Source organism: Aethalodelphis obliquidens, unplaced genomic scaffold (assembly GCF_003676395.1).
Source record: "Aethalodelphis obliquidens isolate GAN/ISIS:26980383/991018 unplaced genomic scaffold, ASM367639v1 scaffold11, whole genome shotgun sequence".
NCBI lineage: Eukaryota > Metazoa > Chordata > Mammalia > Artiodactyla > Delphinidae > Aethalodelphis > Aethalodelphis obliquidens.
In genome coordinates, this window is record NW_020837955.1 from 16363187 (window position 1) to 16388673 (window position 25487).

Consider the following 25487-nt stretch of genomic DNA (forward strand, 5'->3'; position numbering starts at 1 on the left):
CTGCCTCCTCACTTCCCTCTGTCCCAGCTGTGGCCTCTCGGCCCCAGAGCAGTGGATGCTCCCAAGTCCCAGGGCTCTGACGGCCTCTTGTCCTTGTGTCCGTTTGGGGGGGACTTTCAGGTTAGAGGAAGGGCTGTCCCCCTGGGGCAGTGCTCTCAACCCAGGGCACACCAGGACCCCTAGAGAAGCTTTGGAAAACCTTAAAGCCTGGGATCCATTGGACCGAGTGACACGAATCTCTGCGGCGAGGCTGGGGCAAGAGGCAAGAACCAAGAAGGGCACAAAGAGGCCACCGAGAAGGGCCAGGGGCTTGAACAGTAACAATAACCATAACCAGCATTTATTGAGTGGCTGCCACAGCCGGCAGCCCCATGACCATCCTGAGAGACGGGTGCCGTCACTCTGAATGTGGGGAGACAGGCTGAGAGGTGGGGAAACTTGCCCAGAGCCGCAGAGGGGGCGTGGCAGAGCTGTAGTTCAACCCAGCCAGGAGAGCTCCTTTCACCTGGGGAGGGAAACAGCTTCCTGGGAAGCTTTCTCTATTCTGAGAACAGCAGACACCCACAGGCTGTGGGGACTTCCTTTGTCTCCTAGGGGTAAACGGAGAGGCAGATCCGAAAGAGGGGCTGTCCTGGGTCTAACCTCACAGCCACTGCTGTTCTCAAGATGCCGGGGACCAGCCCCAGCTGAACAGGATTCACCCAAAGGAGAAGACGGAGTCGGCGTGGACAGAACTCAGTACACCTCTTCTTGGATGCAAGGATCTGACAAATTTATTTTTACAATTTCGAAGCTTTTATACTGTGAGGCAATCTTATTTTCAATCTTAACAATCCAGTTCCCATGCCAAAAAATCCCTTACAAGAGCCATAAAACAAAAGTAATTTACATAAGCAGATTACATCAGCAGGTTAAACAGGTTAAGTAATCTTCTTATCGCTTGTAGTTTCTTTCATCCCCTGTGGTCAGGTACATCTTGGTCACGCCTAAGTCAGGAACTCTGTCTGCAGTTTCATCATTGTTCTTAGAAGAATTAGATGTTTTTGTACCTGTTTGTTCTGTTTAATCAGCCAGATCTTCAAAACATAAACTCAAGCACATTATTCTTTAGCACCAGTAAATATTTACAGGCTGTTTCAATCTATCTCTATAATCAAAGCAAGACACAGAATAATCAATAACCCTAGGGGGTCTTGGGGGAGGGCATTGTACCTTAAATTTGCCACCAAGTTCCTTTGCAAAATACTTATAAAATATAATTTGTGCTTTATATCTATTCTTATTTGGAGAGCACTGAAACTTATGTAAAGCTGTCAAAAAGCCTACTCTATCTAGTTCCATATAAACCCACTTCAGCATAAAACCTTCCCGCCACCATATCCAAGTGTTTTTTAACATATCTTTAACTCCCCAGGGGGGCCATAACTCATCCAATTTACCTTGTAAAGTAAGCTCTTGCCATACAAATGCTCCTGTTGTGTTTCCCTGTACCCAATGCCCTGGCCTGGGAGTGGGGATTTCAGGTGTAGTCATTGGGGAAGCCGGGGTAATTACAATCTTTTTTTTTGGTTTTACCCTAAGTCGGGGTCTTTCCCTAAACCCTCCATTGGAACTGGGAATGTTTCCCAACACTAATAACAATCCTATAAAAATCACCTTAGGCAAAGGCAGGGGAAGACAAGGGGAGCCACACAGAGGAAAGCTTTGCTTCCACACAGAGAAAAGCTGTGGTTCACGGAGGAAATGGGAAACAAAGCCCTGTTGCGGTGGAAGAGCAGTTGCCATTGGCCAGGTCTCTGGTCTGCTACCTGGGTTCCCATCTGAGCTGGGCGTGGGAAGCGAAGCAGCCATGGGGACAAGAGACCTCTCTCAAAAGGGGTGAGGGTTCAGGCTCCTGCAAAGTTGGGGGGGGTGAGGGTCTATGCCCCACCTCTGTTGGCCCCCAAGTTCTCTCCTGATGGCCCCTCTGCGACTGTGCCTGTCTTAGGTTGTTCCTTCCCTGAGGAATCTTACCCGTCTCTGGCTAACCAGCCATCCTCCGGGGCCAAGCAGGGAGATGTGAGGTGTGCGAGTGAGCGAGGTGCAGCGCCCCCAGAGAAGGTCAGTTCTCTGTCACCTTGGTAGCCTATGCCCCCGTGGCCTCCACGCCCAGCACCTGCCCTGGGATTCCTTCGCCAACTGGCGGGGCCCCGGCTCTGATCACATGTCTTCGGGAACCCAGGTTTCTCCTCCAGAGAGGGCCCAGCTTACAGCACTGGGCAAGAGAGACCAATTACACGGCACCAGCCACCAGGAGGCAGGAAGCTTTGCAAACGAGAACTTTGCTTTTCCATATTTACACCTGACAGCACCAGCTTTGCTTGGCACTATGGGTCTCGTCCATGCTGAGACTCAAAGGCACTTCCTATGTGGCTCCCGGCATCAAGAGACCAAAGAAACCCTCTGGCCCTCCTCTCCCTTCAGAGGGAAGGACTTGGGGGTTTGCTCATCACCCGGAGTGGAGACTGGTCTAAGTGGAGCTTCTTTAAGAAACTCTGGGGCCGCCCTGGGGACTGTGCTACCCTCAGGAGGCTGCCGTGCACAGGAGGAGGCTCTCACTATGGGGATGTCTGCAAGCCAGGTGGGCCTGGAGAATGGGTGCACGGGCAGATGCACGGGGGCAGCCCACCCTGGCCTAGAGCAGGGGGACACGGGAGGCCTCGCCCAGGCGCCGGGCCAGCTCGCCGGCCTGCTGCACCAGCACGTCCGTGGGGATGACCGACAGGTGGAGGGTCAGCAGCTCCCGGCACCTGACAGCCTCCGCCGGGTGGCCCTTGCTGTAGTAGCGCAGGAGCTTCCTGGGGGAGGGAGGGGGAAGGAGGACAGGATTGAGGAGGGAGCCAGGCCAAGGGGCCTTCCTGGCACTGCACAGGTACAAAGTCACCTCACCAGGCCCCGGCACTGGGCCAGAGGCCTTCCCTGCCCCTCGCTGACCCAACCTTACAAGGTTCAGCCCCAGGCTGCCACGGCCCAACCCTCTGGGCTCCTGATCCTGGAATGGGGTCCACTAGATGGCAGGGCCCCATCTATGGGGCACACAGAGCCATCAGAGAAGGTCTTCAGGAGCCCAGCAGGGACGCCGGCAAATGCTGCCTCGATGTGCCAGCAGGAAGAAGGGCAAGAACCCCAGCAAGCGCCCCACTCTCTTCCTCTCACTGAATGCCTGGCTGTGAGGAGCTTCTAACAAGGGGAGACAGGCTCAGGGGGACATGCCTGAAGGACGGGCTGCACGCTCTGTGGGGACTGGCACTGACCGCCCATCGTCTGTTCCCCTCTGTGCCCAGGGCCCTCTGGATCAGCATCACCTGTAGTAGTCTCCTCCCAGCATGCCGACAGGAGCCGAGTCATCGGACAGGACAGGCACCTCGATGATCTGGAGTTTGTACCCCTGGGGAAGGAAGCAGGGCGTCTTGAGTGGGGAGGCGGTGGGTGTGGGGGGAAGAGCACGGGCTTGAGCCAGACACTCGGTCTGAGGCTGGGCTCAGCCCTGCTTGGCGTGTGCCTGGTGCTGGGAAAATGCACTGGCCTCTTTTTACCTTGTCTTCTCACCTGTGAAGCAGGAATAAGAATAAACTCCCAAAGAACATTAGACATGGATGTAAAGTTCCGAGTGTCGTGCCCGGCACCTGGTAGCTCTCATTCCCATCAACCAGTGGACCTGGGTCACGACAGGCACACGTGAGGGAGGACGACCCGGGGACGTGTCACGAAGAACAAAGCGTTACCAAAGGCCAAGTCTCTCTCTGAAAGCAACAGGTATTCCCAGGGCAGGACATGGCGGGGAAGGGACTCAAGCTCTGTTGGGCTCCCACTGTGTGCCAGGCGCCCTCACGGGGCTCCTGCGGCGCTGTGCTCACCGGGGAGGACTTGGTGGCGGCCCAGTTGCAGCCAGACTTCACACCTGGGTCTCCCCGCACCACAGCCTACTGCCCTGTGGGGCTAACCACACACACGCACGCACGCACGCACGCACGCACACACACACACACACACACACACACACACAGCCCTGTCCCTCCCTAGAAGCTAAGGTGATGGTCACACCCACATCCTGGGCGCTTCTGAGGCGGGCACAGAGCAAAGATGGGAGCCTGCAGGTCAGGAGAGCCGAGCCTGGGTTCTGACATCATCACCTAGGACCTCGGTGGCCCTGGCCATGGTGTCTGATCTCAGGGCGTCAGCGTCTCCATCTGCAAAATGGGGTCAGTGACACCTGCTCTGACCATCACACGGGCTGTGCGGATGTGAGGCCGTGAGAACAGAGTGACAGACCCCGACGGCTGCACTGCGCCATGCAGGAAGTGGGGAAGGAGGGCTCGCTGACAGGGGCAGAGAGAGGGCAGGGCACGAGCAGGGGAGAGGACAGGACGAGGGGCCAAGGGAATGTGGGGGGGAGAAGCAATGGCCCTCAGAGAGCTGGAATGATGGCCAAGGGTGACAAGTGAGGAGGAAACAAGAAGAGAAAAAGGAAACGAAAGCAGAGGAAAGAGGGGAGACACAGAGCGAGACAGTGAGGGAGAGCTACAGCGCGAGGGGGTGGGAGGACACAGATAATAAACTCCCGTGACCTGTGCTCATACTGCAGCAACGGTGAGGTTTGGCCAACATGGCCGACGCAAGAGATCTGAGCCTTCCTGCTAGCCTTGCCCTGGGCAGGTTGGTTAACTGCTCTGAGCTTCGGTTTATCAGTCTCTACAATGGGAACAGGGAGCCGGGCTCTGTGAGTGCAGCTGACGACACTGAAGCACCACCGAGGAAGCGCGGGCTGGGCGGCCTTGCTCACGCGGGCGCACATCTGTTCACATGTCACCGGATGCTGCCTTGATCAATGGCATGAGATTTTCAGAGAATGGGGTGGAGGGGCCTGAGCGCAAACGGGACCTGAGTTCTGGGTGCCAACCAGCTGGGCTTAGCTGTCAGCTCCACCAGGGACAAGAAGAGCTGGAGACACAGACTGAACAGAATCCAGGAGAAAAGGATCCAAGAGTCACAGGGAAAGCAAGCATTTCGGGACTGCCCTGCCCCGGGCTGGCCACACCCACCATCTCGTTCTCGAACCACAGGAAATAGGAGCAGTAGAAGTCCCCCTCGCGGGACAGCAGCGTGGTGTAGCCCTTCTGCAGGTATCTGCGTGCCAGCTGGATCAGAGACCAGACCTGGGGAGAGGAGACAGTGCTCATCTCTGCAGCCTGTGGGGCGGCCCTCTATCCACGGCAGGGGCTGGGTTCAGGCTCTCAGATCCCGAGGGGAGGAAAGCACTCAGAGAAGGAGCTCCTGGAAGGCCAGGGGCCTCTCCTGCTCATCTTCTTCCTTAGTGTCCGGGCCCAGCCGTGGCTCAAAGCAGGAGCTTAATAATAAATGGGTGATGGATGGATGCATGGATGGACTAGCCACCCCTCCAGTTACTGTGACGACAAAATATACGTATAAACACTTTATGTACCTTTACTATACACACAAGCCATAAAGAGTAGATTCATCTTTCAGGCCAGAACAGAGCCAGGGACTTAAGAGAAGATGAGGGGGTGGCCCCCTGGAACCCTCCTGCTGTCGAGGGCCAGCCACTCACCTGGGCCCCTCAGGACTGAGGATCTCTGGCACAGGCTCTATGCCATAAAGTTGCTGGAAAAGTGTTTGAACGCACAGAGTGCCCTGGTCCGGGAACGTCCTCTGCTCCAGGGCGAAGTCTGAACGAGGGCTCACCAAGGGCACCGACGGGAACACAGTGACCGAGGGACAACGTGCCTCAGATTCCCTCCGCGAGATTCTCCTGCCTAATTCAAGGCATTCTGACGCTGCCTGTGAACTGCCCTAGGGAAGCTGGCAGCAGGGGCAGCTCTGCTCCCCCACCTCCCAGGGCCTGGAAAGGCCTGCTGCGCTCTCACCAAAGAGCTTAGAAAAAGCTTAGCGGCAGGCATACAGGAGCTACTCCAAACTTGCCCACAACACAATGTCTAATGAAACCTGCAAACAAATACACGGGTTTGCTCTGTTTTTCAGGAAAGCAATTCGACAACATGTATCGATAACCTTAAAAACACTCCTTCCATTTGCCTTTGTAATTCCATTTCTGGGATTCCATATTGAGAAAATAATCAGAGACGAGGACAAGGATGTATGCCCAGAGGCATGTGCCGCAGAATTACTTACAACCGAAAGAGCCTGGGAACAATCTAAACGTTCAACTAAGTACATGACGTTACGTTCACATGATGGACTATTGTGGAGCTGATGATAACCACGTTGATAAAGAATTAATGACATGAGGAAATGCACCAGATATAAAGTGAAGTGAAAATGTGGTAAACACACTGCTTACACAGAATGATCTCAACTATAACAAACCGCACAGAAAAACAACGAAAAGAAATGTACCAAGATAACCCCAACTAGCTCCAGAAGGAGACGAAGATGCCGGGAAGGATGGTACCAGGAAATGCTCAACCAACTCCAGCTGCGGTCTGTGCCACATGCTGTGTTAAGAATATTACATGCATCATCTCATACACTTATAATCTCCGCAGCAATTCTATGATGTCACTAGAGTTACTATCCTCTTTTACATATAAGAAAACTGAAACTTAGACTTCATAATACCCCAGCTACACAGCTAGTGAGTGGCAGAGCTGGGTCTCCAACGGGCCTTTTGTCAGGATCTTGTTTTAACCATTATGATACACCTTATTTGTATACACAATGTATATGAAAATATATAGTTTTTTAGAAAGTGGCAGAGGTCCTCTGTTCTCCCCACCAAAAATACTAGTTTGCTATGAAGATGAATCAAAGAAAAGGACCCCTGGAGACTGTTTCCTTCATAGAAACCACCTAGTTTTACATTCTGATACTCAAGTTGATTAACCCATGTGTCTTCTTTCTGTTTTAATGAACTCAGCCAACACTTATCGGGCACTTATTTATGCCAGGCACTGAGTTAGGCCCTGGCCATTTCCTCCCCTGAACTCGCTGCCCAGACTCTGCTGCTCCAGGCACACTGACACACCTGGGAAGGTGGCCCTGAGTGCCGACCGGCATCCTGGGGTGACGAAGATGGGCAACTATTCTTAGGACCCTGAAGAGCTGGGTGCAGACACCAGGAAGAGTGCCATGAAGGGTTCTGGCGGGGGTGCTCAGAGCCTCCCGGGAGCCCGAGGGTGGGGGCTAGTCCTCTGGGCAGGGGTCAGCACACCCATCTGATGCGTGAGGAGAGGGCCCAGGCCAGGCCAGGTTACCTTGGTTCTGACGAAGGTGGCCAGGGGCCCCCTGCCCAGCTCCGATGAAGTCCTTTCAGTGCTGCTGAGGGAAGGGGCCACCATCTGGCCGGTGGTGCGGTCCACGTAGATGAAATGCACCAGGCCGGGGAAGTCTTCCAGGTAGGTGAGGGTCTGAGTTAAGGTGCTTGTTAAGCCAGAACCAGGGAGGGAGCTCCTCTGTCCTCGACCTAGGCTTCCAGTGAGGCCCGCCACCCGCCCCCAGGATCCCCCCCCTTTCCCAGGTCTCTCTTTACCATCGAACCTCCACCCCTGAGAAGGTCTAAGATGCAAATACAACGGATCCTTGGCTCTGGCACATTTAATGCAGGGAGTTCTGGTCCCACAGGAACATGTTATGTTCATGTTTTACCATTTTCATGCGGGATGGGTTTAAATGATACACATGCTGCGGCTGGTATGAGAGCAGAGCTATAGAGCTGAAGAGTGAGGCTAGCTGGCCGCCCACCCACCCGCCTCACCGTGATCCTGTTCACCTCTACACTTCATCTCCAGAGGCTGGAACGTTCCCATCTGAGAGGAAGGGCAGTGGCTGATGGCTAGCAAGGCCTTCTCACCTGTGCATTGAAGACCGAAGTCTCCAGAGACAGGAGGCCACACCCTTTAGAGATTTTAATACAGAAAAAGCTGTTTCATATAAAGTTCCAGGGAAAATCAGTATTTGGTAAAATTAGTTCTGTAATAAAAGGGTAAGTCTTGGAGGTGGCTTTTCAAATGGGGACAAATAAACACATTTACTGCAGGCCTTCTCAGAGCCTTCACGTGCCACTGTGTACTGTGACCTCTAAGAAGGACGTGGACACTCAAACCTACCCAACCCCAGGCCCCTGTCCCTCGTGGGAGACCCACTGCCACCTAGCTGGCTGGACAACACCGACATAAACGATCCCCAGGGCTCTCACAAGTAACCGTGGGAGAGCAGGAATTTCTGAAATTCCAGCTGTGGAGTGTTCCTACAGACAAGGCCCCTGGGACACTACCTCCTACCATTTTTCTTCAGAGAAAGGAAGCTGAGGTGGTGAAATATATGCTCTTTCTTCCCAAAGCCGCAGCCCTTCAAGTGAGTGGGTGGAGGAGGCAGGTAGTCCCGAAAGGCCTCCTCAGGGCCAGCCATCAGGATATGACACCATGGTGACATTCCTCCTGCTCTTCACCAACAGGAAGTCCTTCCAGTCTGCCAGCTTTTCTCTGCCGAGGAAGCAGGGGGAACAGGGCTGGGGTCAGGTGCGCCCCAGCTCCTGCCCTGGCCGCCAAGGGGCCACACCGACACTTACTGCATGAGCGTCTGGACCTGGTCCTGCAGGTGCTGGGGCAGGGAGGGGCCTCCCCGGCCCGGAGCCGTGGTCAGGAAGCTGAGCCGGTAGATGGCGCAAAGCTGCTTCTTCAGCCTCCCGCATGCCTGGAGCAGCCTGGGCACAGAGAGGTGAGATGTCACAGCCGGAAGGGCCCTAGAAGGGCACGCCCAGGATGGTACCCCATCCCCTGTGATCACCCTCCTCCTGGACTGACGTACAGCACAGCTGATGCCCCACACCCTGGCCCTCACTGAGCCAGGAGGCAGCTTCCCAGTTTTCCCCCAGTGTGTGCTCTGAGCACTTAGAACCTCATCCAACCTCATGGTTTATTTTATGGAGAAACAAGGGGTAGTCACTCGCCCGAGGTCACACACTGAGTCCGTGCTGGAGCCGGGCCTCTGCTGGCCGTGTCGGGCCCTCAGGCCCTGCTCCTCAATCTCTGTCCTCTCTGCTCCCAGCCTCCCCTCAGCATCCGTGGGCTGGACCCGCCCTCCCAGGACCCCCTCTGCCCTCAGAAGCGCCTTCCTGAGCATCCTCTCCCTCTGGGCCTGGAGGAAACTTGCTCCTCTGTCCAAACGACTCCCCCCTTGACCTCAGAGCCCACCACTCACTGCCAGGATGATCCGGGCTCACTTCTGGAGAAGGCCTTGGTCTTGAACTCCAGCCAGGTGCTCTGTAAGGAGGACAGGTGACAGGCAGCTTCCTGACAACATTCCCACAGCGAGGTCCAGGGGACACCCTACCTTGTGCTCTGAAAGGCTCCAAAAAGTGCCCTGCCTCCATGGCTTATTTAGGCCCAGCACACACCTGCCATCCACAGCCAAGCTAGGTCTCTGGCAGGTCCCCCAGCACCCTGCACCCCACTGTACACCAGGCTACTCACTGAGCAGGCAGGTATTTAAAGAGCAGTTTCTGTGTGCCAAGTACCAGGCTCACTGCCTCGCTGGCAGATACCATAAACCAATGATGCCAGCGTGACAGGTAGGCGCCTCAAGGGAGAGGCGGACGCAGGCAAGAGCTGGGGTGCTGACCCCCCTCAGGGGAGCTTTGCATCCTAACACGTGCTCACTGGAGTGCGCTGGGCACGGAGAGATGCTGAGCGCTGCGGGCTGACTGTTAATTTGCGTCTGGGCTTCAGTTGGCTGCTCTGCCTCTTCTAACCCCTCTGCTCGTTTTCAGACCAGTGCAAATTCCGTGCACAACAAATCTCAGTTCCTTGAGCCCTGCCAGCTACACGAGTGGCCTCAGATCTCAGCCCAGTGTTCTACCCTTGAGAGCTCCCCCCCAGGCTCCGGCCTGGGCTGTGCCCCGTTTCCTGCTCTGCTTGCGCACTGTCCCAGGGTCTTGGCCTCATCTCCCAACCTGGGTTCTACGCCCCCTGTGGGTGCAGCGGCCTCCCTGTGTCCTGCACGTCTGAGACCAGCCAGGTGGTGAGGGGTGTGGCGGGCAGACCGCTGGCCGTCGCTGAGCCCTCGAGTTGGGCTCTGGCTCCACTGCTCACCAGTCCAGTAACTTTGGCCAAATCACCATCTATCTGAGCCTGGGTTTCCTCATCTGAAAAATGGGAGCTATAACTTGTCACACAAAAACGTTTTGGAAATGTCAAGTGCCACTGCTGGAAGTTTCTGTTTCTGTTTCCTAATGGGGGAAACAAGGATCACAAGCCCACGGTGGGGTGGGGCAGGGCCCAGAGCCTGGGCCCCTCACCTAGTGTGGACAGAATGGGCCCTGCGCCCTCTCCCCAAGGTGGGGTGTCCAGGGCTTGCGTCTCACCTGAAGCTCTTGCCCACCTCGATTCTTGACAAACTTGTCCATCCTCTGGCGTAGGTCCCCCATGAGGGGGTGGGACCGCAGGGCACTCCCGGCCTCCTGCCCCTCCTTCAGCTTCTTCTCCAGTAGAGAAAACCCATCCAGCAGCTGGTACAGGGCCAGGGCCAGGGCCGTACTGGGGCTCTAGGGTTAGGAGAGCAGGGCAGGGCAGACAGGGGCAGCCGTGGGGCGGGCATCTAGGCTAGGGCGTTGCCAGGGCAGGCGGGAGTGCTCGTACCTTGGTCAGGAGCACCATGTTGATGCCTGGCCACAGCGGCAGGCAGTACATGGTGTGGGGCACCATGGGGCAGTAGCTCTCTTTCACGGTGGCATCCAGGAAAATCCTTCTGGGGCTGGAGGGTCCTGGGGAGCGAGGGACCAGCATCTGGAGGGTGTCCTCAGCCATCTGCGGAGGAAGAGGAGCTGTCAGCAGGAAGGGGTGGGCAGGCGTCTGGCCTCCTCCCCACATTGGGTCCACCCCCAGCTGCCCACTTGCCGTCCTCCCTGTGAACCACGAGGCATAAACTTTTCTAGCCCCAAGAAATCCCAGTTCCTAAATCCCTGCGCTCTGCTGCGGCTGCCCTGGCAGCTCCTGTCCTGCTGCCCCTCTCTCTCTCAACATCCTCGGGGCCCTTCTGCCGGGAGTCAGGACTGGATACCACACGGGGGTAGCGGGTGGTAAGAAAGGACAAGAAAGGTGGGAAAAGCAGCCGGCGTGGGGTGGCATGAAGGGGAGGAGGCTCCTCTACAGCTTTCTGTACACGAAGCATTTAAAGCTGATTAACACCTGTCATTTCACCACCTTCAGGACATCCCGACAGTCATTCAAGGGGGGCAAGTGGGGCATAACAGGGCTAAACAAGCAAGACAACCAGCCTTACGAGGGCTCTGAGTAACAAAGTCTTTACGGGCAAAAGCAAAGAATTAAGGAAATCGTTAGGGATGCCACAGAAACTTCTCTATAAGGAAGTCTTCCGATAACAGCAGAGGACTCCGTACAACACACTGGCTGTCCAGGAATTTGCTAAGTAAACAATAACGTGCGCACGCAATGCACCCTGAACAGCCTTGTTAAGAAGCACCCTGCTGAGGAGCGCCTAGTTAATGGGAAAACGCTCAGAAACAGAAAGAATAACGAAGCACATCAGGATTCAAATTTAGTAAAAGAAAAAATATCTATGTCGTGTGTGTATGTGTCAATGCACATATAAAGTCATAGAAAGACTAGAAGGAAACACTCCAAAATCTTAATAGTAGTTAACATCTGGGGCTGGGATCTGAGAGTGATCTTTTTCCTTTTCCGTATTTTACTTCTGTTTATCCCAATTTTTCTACAATGAACGTATTTACTTTCTCATTTAGAAACCATTAAAAATTAAGCTGGACTTTCCTCCCAAGAACAGTGAGGGTGGGGATTTCTCAGGAGTGGAGGCCAGATGTCTGGGGGAGGGGGAGGGGAGGGAGGCGGTCACCCTCATCCACCACTCCCCCCGCCCCTGCACTGGCTGGCCAGCCGTGAGAGGGCACAGGAAGGCCAGCGTGGCTGGAGAGTCACCCCAAGAGAAGCCCTCAGAGTCTCCAGTGCTCACTGCAGCATCAGATCAGCTGGTGCCCCGGCCAAACCCCCCCACCCCCAAGCCCCCCAGGAGAAACTCACCTGGACATGGGGATCATCAGTGGGAGGGGTACCCCCATCCAGCCAGACTGTGCTACCTGCAGGCCATAGGTATTAACATAACAACATAAATAATGGCAAAATGTAAATACTGGCCCAACAGCCTGTCAGCAGGGGAGGATGGAGCAGAGATGGCCCCATGCCATCAGCAGCTCACGCACATTAGTGTGAGGTGGGGAGACTTCCCCTTCTCATCCTATCCCAAACTGGTGAGTGCAGGGCAAGCTCAGAGGTACCAGAGCTAGAGCAGCCTGGGCTGGGGAAGAGAGGCTCCCTGATGCCCCAGTGGGCTGTGGGGAGGAGCTCCTGCACGTGTACCTGGCGGTGCGGGGGGGTGTCCCTCAACCCCCTCCTCGGCCCCCAATCCCCCCCTTGTTTCTGCCCTCCCTAACCCTTCAGGCCCCTCCCTGGCTATAACAGTGCCTCTTCACTGGGAGGCAGCACACACTGTCTACAGTTCCCCATTTATTTAATCAATCAGCAAACTTTAACTGAGTATCTACTATGTGCTGGGAACTGAACTAGATTTCCTTTCCTAGGTCAGCTCACAAAAACCAGCTGAACCAACCGCATATTTGAAATATTGTAGGCTTGTAATAATAGTGCTCTCTCGTGTATTTCATTGCAAATAACTATCATTTATAATCATGTTTTTCTGGGGAAGCCTGTGTCTGTGTTTCAAACACCTGACTTACGAATGGATGAATGCAACTCCACCCATTTGTAAGCTGTGAGTTCCGTGCACTGTGGAACAGGCATTATTTACAGCTTTGAGGCATGAAAAAACTACTGAGAGAAAGGGGCCAGGAGGAGGAATGAGGGAAGGGAGCAGTGAGAAGAAAATGGAACTTCAGCCATTACCCCAAAGTAGTGCTTTTTGACGTTTTGGGCTCGTGGAGAGCTTAGAGAACCCAGGACAGTTATGATCCCAGCCACAGAGAAATGGACAAGCAGGGAAGAATTGGCACATGGTCTCAGGGGTCCCAGGCTCCTTTTTTGTTTTGTTAATAATATTTCCAATATTTTTCGTTTCTTTTTATTGTTTACCCACATACTTTGGAAAAGCAGGTAAGCTATAAACCATATAGACTGAATATTTATATTTTAAATCACTGTACTAGAAATAAAATGATTATTACTTATTTGATTACTTATTAATTATAAAAAAGAAAGAGAAGGCAAAGAGCACATATATGAGAGATGAATTTTTAAATGATATCAACTTGTCATAAAAAATTTTAGGGATCCTTTGAGTGGCCTTAACAGTCCTTGAATTCAAGCTGGAGCCGGAAGGGTAGACAGAGGGTTTGCTGCACACAGTGTCCTGGGCTCTAGGAATTTGGGTGTCTGTGCCTGGACCCTTACAGGGCGTTGGGATCCACTGAACCCTAAGACAGATTCTCCCAGGGCTGCCTATCCGCCTTGCCTTCTCCAGGTCCCTGTCCTGTGCCCCTCCTCCTCTCCAGGTCTCACCTGAACTCTGCTCCCCGGGAGAAGGAGCTGGTGTGAAATACTCCTCAGGGAGGGAGAGGCTGTCTGTCTCCTGGGAGGGAGAAGGGGCAGCTGGGTTGAGGTCTCAGAGAGGCTCTCCCAGGGGGCTCGACCCTGGTCCCTGCTCTCTGGGGAGAGGCTGAGCCTCCCCTCCCCTCCCCCTCCCTCTCACCCATCCCCCTCCCTCTCACCCATCCCCCTCCCTCTCACCCATCCCCCTCCCTCCCACCCCTCCCCCCTCCCTCCCACCCCTCCCCATAACATAGCACATACAGTCCCTGCAGAACTCCTGGTTGGGTCTGCAGAACAAGAGCTCCAGGCCTGCTGCACGGGGATGCTCTGGCTGCGGAGGGGCCTCTGTGGGGAAGGCTGCAACAGATCCGGGGATGCTAGTTAGAGCTGCCTGCCTGGCTCCTCTGCCTCCTGCACTTCACAGCGCAGCCCTGGGGGGCGGGGGCCGCTAGTCCCTGCGCACACTCCACTGTGCAGCCCTGGGTGTGCACCCTCACTTTCCAGGGATGTTTCAATTTTAGAAATTCCAGAAAGTCCAACACATTGGCACCCAAACCACTGCCAGCACTTACTGAGAGTGTTCACTACACCCCAGGCACTGCTGAGCTCTAGGTAAACTGTTTCCTTTATTCCTCATGACAACCCTGAGAGGTAGATGCCATCGTTGTCCCATTGCACAGATAAGGGAATCAAGGTTCAGATGGGGTAAGTACTTGCACAGCAAACAGCTGAGTGGTAAAGTTGGGACTATGTTGGGACTATTTTTGGGACTCCAAAAATCTGCACTTTTAACCCACTAAACTACATGCATTCTAGAATTCCCCTCACATCTGAAAGCAGCTGGAAAAAAGTCATGCCCAGCCACATGCCCAGGACTGTGACTTGGAAACCACAGCCTCCCCAGCAGCCTGCCCAGCACTCTCCTGACTGGTTTTCCAAGTCGCCTTCCTGAAGGCCTCCTGCTGCCCAGAGAGCTGCCCCGAGACCTGGGTGTCGCTGTCCTCCGCCATGCTCTCGCTGGGGTAGAGGTCCTGCACCAGAAGGATGAGGGCAAGGAGGTCGGGTGGGCGCAGGGAGCCGGCGCTGTGGCTGCGGAGAGAACAGGCAGCAGGTCAGCATGTGCCCGCTGCCCCCAGCCCACAGGTGGCAGTGGACAGGGGCAAGTAAGTTAAGGGAGTCTGGAGCATGATCCCTGCCCTCAAGGAGTTTACAAATGTGCCCGCTGACCTCATCCTTTCTGGAGAAAGTAACTCATCCATTTAAAAAATAAAACTTGGTTGTGTTGAAAAAAAAAAGTTACCAGTGGAAAACCACCAGGGACGAGTAACAGCATATCAGGAAACCCTAAATTAAGATTCTGAGACAGTGTTCCAGGAAGAAATAATTCAGAGAAGGAAGTGAGCTGAGAGGGGGAGAAGAACTGAAGAATCTAAGAAGGCTTCCTGGAAGAGATGGGTCTGGAAGGTTTCCCTGGCCCAGGAGGTGGTGCTTTTCAGGTAGGGGGGATAAGAAAGGGTGAAGGTGAGGGGACCCAGGGCCTCCGGGCCACCCCATGCTGGGGCCCTTGGACTCACCTGGAGTAGAAAGCCAGCAACTTGGAGTGCACGAGCAGGAAGGCATGCAGGGCCTCCTCGCCAGCCCGCCCAGGGCTGGAGTTGATGGCCTGGACGACGTGCCGCTCCAGCACCTCGATGCACAGCTCACATAGCTGAGGGTGGATCAGCCGCTCCACAGCCTGGGCATGCGGGCAGGGAGAGGAAGTCACATCACCCCCACACCTCCCGCTCCAGCCCCAGGATGGCAATACATTCACTCAGGCCACAGTGAGCACACACCACGTGCCAGATGCTTGGGAACAGGGAGGCTCGGACCAGCACAGAGTCTGCCCTTCTGGGCCTTAGTGTGGTCACTAGACTCTAGTGGATGAGACAGACAATATGCAGAGAAAGAGATAAAATAAGTGCTAACAACTGCTGTTACAGTATTGGACTAGAGAAGAAGAGCAGAGACCTAAGTGTGTAGGGTGTTCAAAGAAAATGTCCCTGAGGAGGTGACCTTTAAACTGATATCTAGAGAACAAGAAACCCCCGTCAGAGAAGGAGGGAGGGGCGAATGCCGCAAGCTGAGGAAAGAGCACATGCAAAGGCCTTGAGGTGGAGACAGAGTTTGGAGCAGTGCTGCCTAACTGATTACAAAGGCAACCCCTACACGTAATTTAAAATTTTCTAGTAACTACATTAAAAAGTAAAAAGTGAAATTAATTTTAATAATTGATTTAACCTAATACATCTAAAATATTATCATTTCAACATAAGGAATAAAAGCATTATTAATGGGATAGTTAATAATCCTATTTGACATTCTATTTTTTTTTTTTGCATTTGACATTCCTTTTTTGTCCTAAGTCATCAATATCCAGTGTATATTTTACAGGTATAGCATAACTCAATTTGGACTAACTATACTTCAAATATTCAACAAAGACATGTAGCTAATGACTACCACACTGGACAGAGTTGAACACAGAGTGCCCCGGAAATGGGAAGAAGTCCCGGGTGGGCAGTGCATGGTGAGTAAGGACAAGAGAGGCATGAGATGAGGCTGGGGCAAGACAGGCAGTGGTGGATCATACAGGGCCTGATAGGCTTGGTAAGGACTGTGGATTTTATCTTAACTGCATTAGGTCACCTCCTACAAGAAGCCTTTTGCTGATGCCTCAGAAGGAGTTGACCACGCCAACCTCTGTGCCATCATGGATTTTGAGAAACCCAACCTGGCAGCACCCAGTATACTTTATTGTTTTTAGTACATATGAATGGCTGATTTCCCCTCAAGGGCAGAGACTTTATTCATCTCTGTATTCCCAGGGCCTGGCACACCTCTTAGCATATGCGAGGTACTATATGTTTACTGGAAGACTGAATGAGTGGGGTGTGAAAATGAATTCCTTCAGATCTATTTTCCTGTTTACTAATTCTCTTTCCAGCTACGTCTCATCTATTATTTAACCCATCTCTTAAGGTTTTCATTTTAACAATTATGTTTTCACTTCTAAAACATCTATATGGGGTTTCTCCCTAGCTTTTATGTCTGCAAATATTTCCTGGTTGTTTTATGTCCTGTACCTAAAAATTCTAGTGTATCAAGCTCCTTGGGATCTACATCTGCTGGTGATTGATTTCCCTGACTCCTACTCATGGTGGCTTATTCTCTTGTGCATCTGACTGTTAAACTGTGAGCTCGTATTTGTCTGCGCTTAACCTGTCCTCAAAATCAACAGCTTTCAACATGTAGCTCCCAGACCAGCATAACCAGCATCACCTGGGAGCTAGTTAGAAATGCACATTGTAGAGCCTCCCACCCTTGGCCCCCACAGTCAATGAGAAAAGTGAGGCCCAGAAACCTATATCTAACAAGTCCTCCAGACGATTCTGATGCACACGGAGTGTGAGAATCACCGACTTAGAGAGAATCTGTGTTTGTCTGTACAAGGAGCAAGCGGGTGCTGCTGACGGCCACCTTACTCTTCAGGTCTGGGCTTAAGTAGGAGTTGCAGGCTCAGCTCTCCTGTCGCTGTTGGCCTAAGGTTTAGTTTTCTGGTTGTAGTGTTGGTACCGTCATCTGTACTCAGGCAATCTTGCCTTTAGTGCTGCTTATTTTTCACTACTTTCCACTCTAGTTTCAGCTCAATATAATTTGGGGGGTGATCAGAGTGGAGGGGGCTATCTTCAGAGATTTCCATAATTTACTGAGAGCCCAAAAACTGCATTAAAACGTCCATTTTATCCAAAATCTAGCTGTGTTAAGATAGGGAGGCCCATCAGTGTGCCCAGCCCAGCATGTGGCCAGAAAGAGCAACCCTCAGAAATGCATGGGCTTGAGGCACTGCCTGTGTCCTCACTCATGGAGGGGAGGGTGGTGTCAAAACATGGTCTTAATGCTGCTCAGCCCCTCTGACCTGACATCTCTGTGGCCCGAGGACTCCCGCACCCAGCAGTCACCTCCACAGCGAAACACTGCTCCTGCTGCCGCAGGCGGCCGTAGGTCCACAGCAGGCTCTGGAAGTGCTCCCACACCTGCACACGCTGCCCCAGGTCCGGGGGCCGCAGCCTGGGGGCAGAGCAGGGGAGACCCATAAGAAAGCCGGCTGTCCCCAGCTTCAGCCAAAGGAGCGGCCTGACATCACTGCCAGCGCCAGGCAAGCTCATGTGACATGACCAGACCCCTGCGGGAGCCCACACAGCACAGAGGGGGCGTGTCGGGCTCTGCCCTCTCTGTAGAGCCAAGTGGGATGGGCACAGAAGCAAGAGGTGGGCGCCTGAGCAGATCGCCTCACTTCTCAACCTCTCTCACACACACACACATGACAACAGCCAGCTAGAGAGACCCAGGAAGAGGCCAGGGGCAGAGTGTGACAGGCAGCTTCACTGAGGCTGGGTGCACACCGCCTGGCCTTGAGAGGGGCTCAGCACAGCACCCAGGGGACTCACTCCTTTCGGATGAGCTGGCCGTCCATGGTAACCAGCCCGAAGTGCACCTCGAAAAGGTACTTGAGCACGCACAGCTTCTGCCGCAGGTCCCCCTCGCCCTCGGTGTGGTCTCCATTGATGGCAATGAACAGGCACTCTCCAAACTGCAGGCACAGCGGTCAGTGGGTGTCAGCCAGCCCCAGGGGACCCCCTCACCTCCCCTGATCGCTGGGGACAGTGAGGGGGGCTCAGCTCCCAGGGGATTTTGTTAAGATGCAGCTTCTGCCTTCTAAAAGAGTCTGAGGTTCAAGATGAGGAGGAGGCGTGTGGACTGCCCAAGGAGCCGAGGGAAGAGGAACACGGGCCCCAGGGCCGCACGCTCACCAGGTGAAGGACGTACAGATAGTTGCCATTTTCCGTCGAGAAGCAGGTGTATGTGTCTGAGAGCTTCTCCAGCATCGTCATAGAGGAGATAATGACTGGGGCCAGGAGGGTGCTGAGCTGGTCCTCCAGGGCGGGAAGCTGCAAGAGGGGATAGAGAATAATACTGCTTAGTGTGCCAGACCCTGGGACAAAGGAATGGACAAGACCCAGGCCTTGCCATCAAGGGCTCCATAGTTCTAGACCCACCTGGGAGGCTATCACTGTCCTGACAGGGAGACACTTGGGTAGTAGTTAGGAAGGCTGGGAAGGGTCAGGCAGCTAATTGTGCTGCTCAGGCTGTGATTCTAGAAGGAAACATTAAGGAATTAGGCCACATTTCCATAGAGGAATGTTTGGGGCATTTAATAGAGAGCTGGCCAACTCTAAGAAAGTTCAGTATGTGTACCAAAGTCCATGCCCTTTGTTGCAGTTAAGTTCCCTTTGGGGAATGTATCCTAAGGAAAATAATCAGAAATGAGGCAGAGATACATGTGCAAAAATGTTCCCTACAGCGTAATTTATGGTAGAAGCAACTGGGAAGAATGTAAATGTCCAGTACCAGGGAAAGAGTTAAATAAACAACAGCACCTCTGAATGATGGGAGAACATATATATATACACACAGCGCTTAAAGTATCAGAGTGTTTCAGTGACACGGAAAATTCCTATGATACAATGTAATGTTTAAAAAAATGGTTGTGAATGCTCTGTATTTTCAAATGATAAAAAAAACAAGGTATTGAAAAACCAATGAGAAATTCACACTATTAAAGTTACTGCTTCTGAAGAGAAGGATCAGGAATGATCTTCCCCCCAGTTTTTACATCTTTCTGTACTTTCCCTATTTCAGTAACAAGTATGCTTTTACTTTTATAATCTCTTCACTCATCCATTCTCTCTGACCTCCAAATAAGAAACAGAACAAACAGACAAAACCAAAAAGAAACTGGACAAATTTGCTGAAGGTCTGGGAATAAAGATGGGATAAAGCCAAGGGAATGGTAATAACTCAAGTTCTCAACACTGGAATGAAAAGATAGGAGGAGACAGCTGACCTTCCCCATGCTGATCTCAGGAGCCTTGACTGAAACAGGGAGAAAGCGGAGTCCTAATTTTAACTTGTACACAAGGAGCTGAGTAAGACCTTGCCTTCAGAAGAACAGGCAAGCAGCCAGGGGTACTGTGCGGCACTTAAAATACAAGGGGGTCCGCGTCACGAGGGGTGTCGTTTCCTCCCACAGACTCAACGTTTAGGAGCCCAGCGCCGTGTCCACTGCTGCGGAGGCTGTCAGTCACCTGCGACAGGTCTCCACTCAGGCAGGCAGCTCCTCTCCTGACCACCCCAGGCCACACCCAGGCCCCAGCCTGCCCACCGCACACCTGTGAAATAAACCCGTGGTGTTTATTTGCCACCTGGCTCATTTTCTTTAGACTCTGAATTCCACAAGTGCAGGGTCACGTTGCTATGTTCACTGTAAACAGTCCATTCTCGATTAGTATTCGTTGAATGAATATCCCTTCACATAGGCAAACGTTGGTTGAATTATTCATGTACGACAATATTCTTGAACCATCACGAACCAATTATGTTAATAGAAATGTCACTTAAAAACCTAGATGGTGTATAGCAACTCACTTTAAAAGTAGTAGCTTTTTCTGTAGGGATATAGGTGTAGCAAGAATTCTTTTGGTTGGGGGGAAATTATAATCTTTGTGTAGCTAGAGTGTAAAGAGAATTCTCCTATATTACTTGGTGCGATTATAAAGTGGTACAGTATCTTTGAATGGCTTTTGAATCGATGATTCTACTTTTAGGAATTTATCCTAAGGAAATAATGAGATGTGGGATAAAATTCAAGCACAAATGTTCCCTACAGCAATAGCTACAGCAAACTAAAAGCAATATACATGTCCAGTACTGGGGAAATGGTTAAATAAATGATGCTACATTTATTCATATACTGAATATAATGTTTCCATTAAGATTTATGCTTTTGAGAATATTTAACAAAATGGAATAATGCTTTTCCTATAATGGCAAGTGAAAAAAAAAAACCAGGAAATAAAATTGTAAGTGTGGTATGATCCCAACTATTTATAAACGATAAAGAGCCAAAGAAAATATACTGAAGAGCTAATAGCTCAGGGTAGTAGAATTATGGGTCATTTAAAAACTATTTCTCTGTTATTTCCCAAATTTTCTACAATTAGTTCACATTATCCATAGGATCAGGAAAGAAAAGTGTTGGATACTTGAAAAATAAAACTTTGAAGACTTTTTTTCTTTACCTTAGTCATTTAGGAACTGAAAAGTCAGGAGTTTGTTCCTTTATGAGGTTTTTAATAAAGAGGAAGAGAAACACTATCAAATAGTTTGCCTCTTAAATTGACCAAGTTGGTATAGTGGTTTAAGAACTAAAATACTTTAAAATTCTTAAATTAAAAAATTATACATATTGACTGCTAAAAAATAAAAGAGCCTAACAGATAGACCTGTTTTTTAGCTTAAATAAGACCGCTTAAATGTCTATGATCTCTGACATGTCGTATCATTCCTAAAGAGTATCAGCGATGTCGAGGTGAGCTTGCTGATGTGGAGTTGGTCCGGCTGATGACCAGGCTCACTGGAGCAGGAAGGGCACTGAGAGGCAACCAGTCTGTGTGGCTGCAGAAATGCAAGGACTGTCTACTGCATCCCCAATACAAAAGTTTTTAATCCAAAATTAATCTGGAAAAAATTTCAAAATAAATTACTCCTTTAGAATGTAGAGCAGAAATTATCTAAGTGAAAATGACAACTGTCTGAGTTGTGATATTAAAGCGTTAAAATGGATATCCATATGCAAAAAAATAAACTTTATACTTTACACCACATACCAAAATTCAAAATGGATCATTAGACTGAATATAAAACCTAAAACTATAAAACTTCCAGAAGAATATGTGGGGAAAACTCTTTGTGACTTGGGTTGGGCAAAGATTTCTTAGATATGACACCAAAAGTGTGATCCATAAAAGCAAAAAATGGAAAACATGGAGTTATCAAAATTAAAAACTTCTGCTATTTGAAAGGTACTGTGAAGTAGATGCGAAGACAAGACACAGACTGAAAGAAAATATTTGCACAACATAGATCTACAAAAGGACATATCCATATCTAGGAAACTCTCAAAACTCAGTAGGAATAATAAGAAACAATCAACCCAATGAAAACTAGGCAAAAAGATTTGAACAGACATTTCATTAAAGAAGACATAAAGATGGCAAATAAGCACATGAGAAGATGCTCAAAATCATTAGTCATGAAGGAAATGAAAATTTCTTCATAGGGTGGGGGTGGGTCACTGGAGAGCATCAAGGGCTGACCCCTAAGGGTGCGCAGGAGTGAGGGGCGCTGGACCACACACAATGCCGTGTTCATCCCTCTGGCTGGGCCAGGACAGGTGGACAGGCTCTCCTGCCTCCTGGTAGTTCTGGGTTGTTCCCTCCCATCCGTCCCTCCTACCCTGCACTCACCCCTTCTCCCTCATTCTCCGATTGCCCAAACTTCAGCCGCAGACTCTCTTCAAACTCCTCGTCCATCCAGTAGAAGAGGACGTCTGCGCCCTCTGTGGCCACCAAGACGCACTTCATCTGCCAGGGAGAAGCAAGGTCAAGGTCACCTCCCAGCCCCACATCCATAGGCTTGGCCTGAGTAATGAACAGGATCATAATCCCGCAAACACCTACTGGCCTTTACTGTGCGCCAGGCACCACGAGGGCCTTCCTGGCGTTACTCTGCGCCACCCTCACAGCAACTGGACTAAGCAGGAATCTTCAGTTACTCCTATTTTTAAGTGACAGAAGTGGGATCCAAACCCAGGCCTGTCTAATGCCAAGGCTGGGGCTCTTTCCTGTGTTATCTGGCCTCTCTGAACACAGCATCAGACCCACCACCAGCCTACTGGGACCAAAGGCAAGGAAGGACCCAGCTCTTGATCTGAGCACGGCGTCAACTGTACAAGGGGGACAGGCAGTCAGGGCCTGGTCTGGAATGGAGGGCGGCTGGTGCGCCTCCCTCCAGGAAGTCCAGAAAAAATGTGCTTCTCCTCAAGTCACAGGTAGCTCCAGAGGACGAGCTTCAAAGCCCACAGGCAGGGGGTTCAGTATTACAGGAGTTTGATTCACAAGTTCCTCCTGCTCTGGTGGACACAAAGGCAATGTGACCTTGGCCACGGCTCATTCTCACTCCTGCTTAGCTGCTGCTTCCTCAGCCACCTCCACCAGTATCTCCTGCCCTTCCGGACCTCCTTCCCCAGCACCCACACATGTACCCTCTGTGCCACACATTATAATGCTTGACTATATACAATGTGTTTTCACATTCACCAACTGGTAGATTCTTAATCCAGAGCTTCCCATGCTGGGCCTTGGCCCTGTGAGGTGCAGCAAGACATTGATCTTCTCAGCGCTTAGGGAAGCCTGACCATGCCTGGTGAAGCCAGAGCTGTCAGGCCAGCTGCTTGCTCCAGTCAAGGGCTTCAAACCTTCTCCTATACCTCAGCATGTCACACAGATATGCACGCATCACCCACGTGCTAGGACGTGGTAATGATGAGGAAGCTCTGTTCTAACCCTTCCATGGTGGATGTCCAGCTTCCTCAACAGGATCATAGCATCTCGAGGCCTCCGACTCAGTAACATTCTTCAGGATCCCCTACGTGACCAGCTTAGTGGTACTTACCGAATTCCTCCCAAATCTCTAGTTGGTTTATCAACTTTAACTCGGAGAACCTAGCTTGATGGTGTTTCCAGCACAGTGAAAAACAAAGAATGTATCCTAGTCCCATGGAATTGCTAAACACTAGGCAGAGACTGGGAGAGCAATGGAGTGTGAAGGAAAGGTTGCTGGACGAGGGCAGGTGGGCTTGACGGGAAGGGAGTGCATGGGCTGGAGAACAGTGGGCTGGAGAATGGAGGCTATGAACAGCAGAGAGCCCCCGTAGGCTGGTAAGGGTGTGGATCTTGGATGGGTGGGGTCAAGGTTACGGAGGCTATTGTCCTGGTGCGGGGTAATGTGGGTCCACTCCTTGGTGGAGGCCAGGGGAGGAAGGGGCTGATTCAAGAGGTGTAGCTTAGAGACTTGGTAGGCCATGATGACCTCCTGGATGCAAGGGAGGAAGGACAGAACAGGCAAAGTTGACATCAGGATGCAGAGCTGGGACAGGGGATGGAGATGAGATGACTCTGCACAGCCGGCGAGAGCTCAGTCTACTACCTACCTCACCCTGTCCACCTCCCAGAGCCCGAGTAGCCCCAGGGTGGGTGCTGCCTGCCTCCATCTCAGGCAGGATCATCTACCTTGGCAAGGAGCACAGCGGAGCTTCCAGACAGCCAAAGATTCAGAAAGGGCTGCGGTAGACAGACTCAGTGACCAGTTCATGGAGAGCAGCATAGCATCCCAGGTCCTGCTTAAAACAGGGAGGTCATGAGGGCAAGCAGAGGCTCTAGTTCCAGCTGCTGCCTGTTCCCAGGAGTGGACAAGCTGGTGAAGGACAGAGTGGTCAAAGGTCTCTCTCTGGCTCTAAGGCCTTCTGCTCAGAACATACTCCCCTTGGCCAGGAGGTGTCCAAGTGCCCCACATTCTGCCCACCCTGCCCTCCCACAATGGAGAACACGAACCCGGCACGCACAGTCCTTTGGCCATAGCACGTGTCCACAAACATTAATTCTCACCTACTGTTTCCTTCTGAGCATTCTCACTTCCCCATGGGTCACTCTGAGCCATGGTGTGGTCAGCAAACCCACCCTGAGCAGCCCCGGGAAGCCTGCTATGAGTGACTATTGGGAAACAGCATAGCACATCCCAGGGAGACAGAAAAGCAGTCCTGGGGAAGAGAGGAGGCATCCTAGGGTAATGCAATGAATGGCAGTAAAGCAATACAACCGCCAGGGGAGACCCGGTTCTAGTTTTGTCTTTGCCAAGACACTTAAACCTCTCTGAGCCTCAACCTCTGGCTCCACCTCCCTCCAGGGTTCTAGTGAGAGCCTGGGAGTAACCAGGCAGACACACCCCTAGCAAACTTTCTTACACAGAGGTGGGGTGGGGGCTCGTTATTCTTACTTCCCAGCTTCCCCTCCTCAAATAACAGGAGAACTAAACTGGTTTCAGAACCACTCATATTTTGATGATAAAAAGCAGGAACAATATAAAGCTTTAGCTTAATTAGGAAACCAAATACTGTAAACAAACAAGACACAAGAAAGGGCTATTAGGGGCTCAGCATCTTGTGCAACGTGAGACTCACTACATCACCAGCATGACTGACCTTAACGCCATATTCCCAGAAGAATGGAAATGCTCTTTAGGGGACGTTAGGTTCTACTTTTATTCCACAAGGTTGCTGGAAAGAGAACCTCACCGGTGTTATTTTCTGATTATTATTATCTGATTATGTTATTTTCTGATTATTTATGCTCTGAGGGAACACAGGACTCACCGGAGCCCCAGATGGCGCCGGGGCAACCTGGGGAAACGCCCCCACGCCCATATTCGCCATCCTCCCAGCAAACTGCCCCTATGGCCGCCGCCCCTGCCTGCCAGCAGCCCACACCCTCACAGCCTCGTCCTTGCCCCTGATGGGCTGGAGGACGCAGGAGGGAAGACCTGCAGAGCGCGCCCGCCGAATGGCAGGCCTTCCAGTTTGCCCTGCACTTTACAGTTTATGCAGCAGTTTCACCCCCAAGTACCCCGAACCTCACAGATACCCTGGGAAGAAGGCCCGGCTTGTGACTACTGCCCCACTTCGTAGCTGCAGTAACTCTGGCTCCGAGAGGTGAGGCGACGGGCCCACAGCCCCACGCCGGGTGGGTGAGGCTGGACGCCCCCACTTCCGGGAGGGAAGCGCCGGCGTCCCGGAGTAAGCCCCACCGACTACCGAGGCCCTCCGACAGTGCCGGAGGCCCACATACCGCGTAGTACCCAGACACCCGCCAGCCTGCCAGGAGCTCCCGGGCGCGCTTC

The 25487-nt window shown here is 52.0% G+C and overlaps 1 protein-coding gene across 10 annotated transcripts; it reads right to left on the reverse strand.

Annotated features, from left to right (window-relative positions):
- Window positions 1-2480: 2480 nt before the first annotated feature.
- On the reverse strand, window positions 2481-25487 carry HPS1 (HPS1 biogenesis of lysosomal organelles complex 3 subunit 1). Of its 10 annotated transcripts, none has more exons than XM_027112257.1 (20): window positions 25436-25487; window positions 23825-23931; window positions 22001-22117; window positions 18446-18583; window positions 18083-18225; window positions 17594-17702; window positions 15167-15327; window positions 14579-14681; window positions 13854-13949; window positions 13563-13632; window positions 12072-12127; window positions 10653-10820; window positions 10379-10558; window positions 9217-9278; window positions 8585-8719; window positions 8433-8498; window positions 7272-7428; window positions 5082-5195; window positions 3345-3427; window positions 2481-2837 (listed from the first exon to the last, which is right to left on the reverse strand). In XM_027112257.1, exons 3-20 carry the CDS (start codon window positions 22115-22117, stop codon window positions 2675-2677), a joined length of 2121 nt encoding a protein of 706 aa, XP_026968058.1. In that variant the 5' UTR covers window positions 23825-23931; window positions 25436-25487; the 3' UTR covers window positions 2481-2674. The 10 variants fall into 10 exon arrangements, with proteins under 10 accessions (XP_026968058.1, XP_026968056.1, XP_026968057.1 ...); XM_027112255.1 differs by lacking the exon at window positions 25436-25487 and adding an exon at window positions 25232-25429; XM_027112256.1 differs by lacking the exon at window positions 25436-25487 and adding an exon at window positions 25221-25429.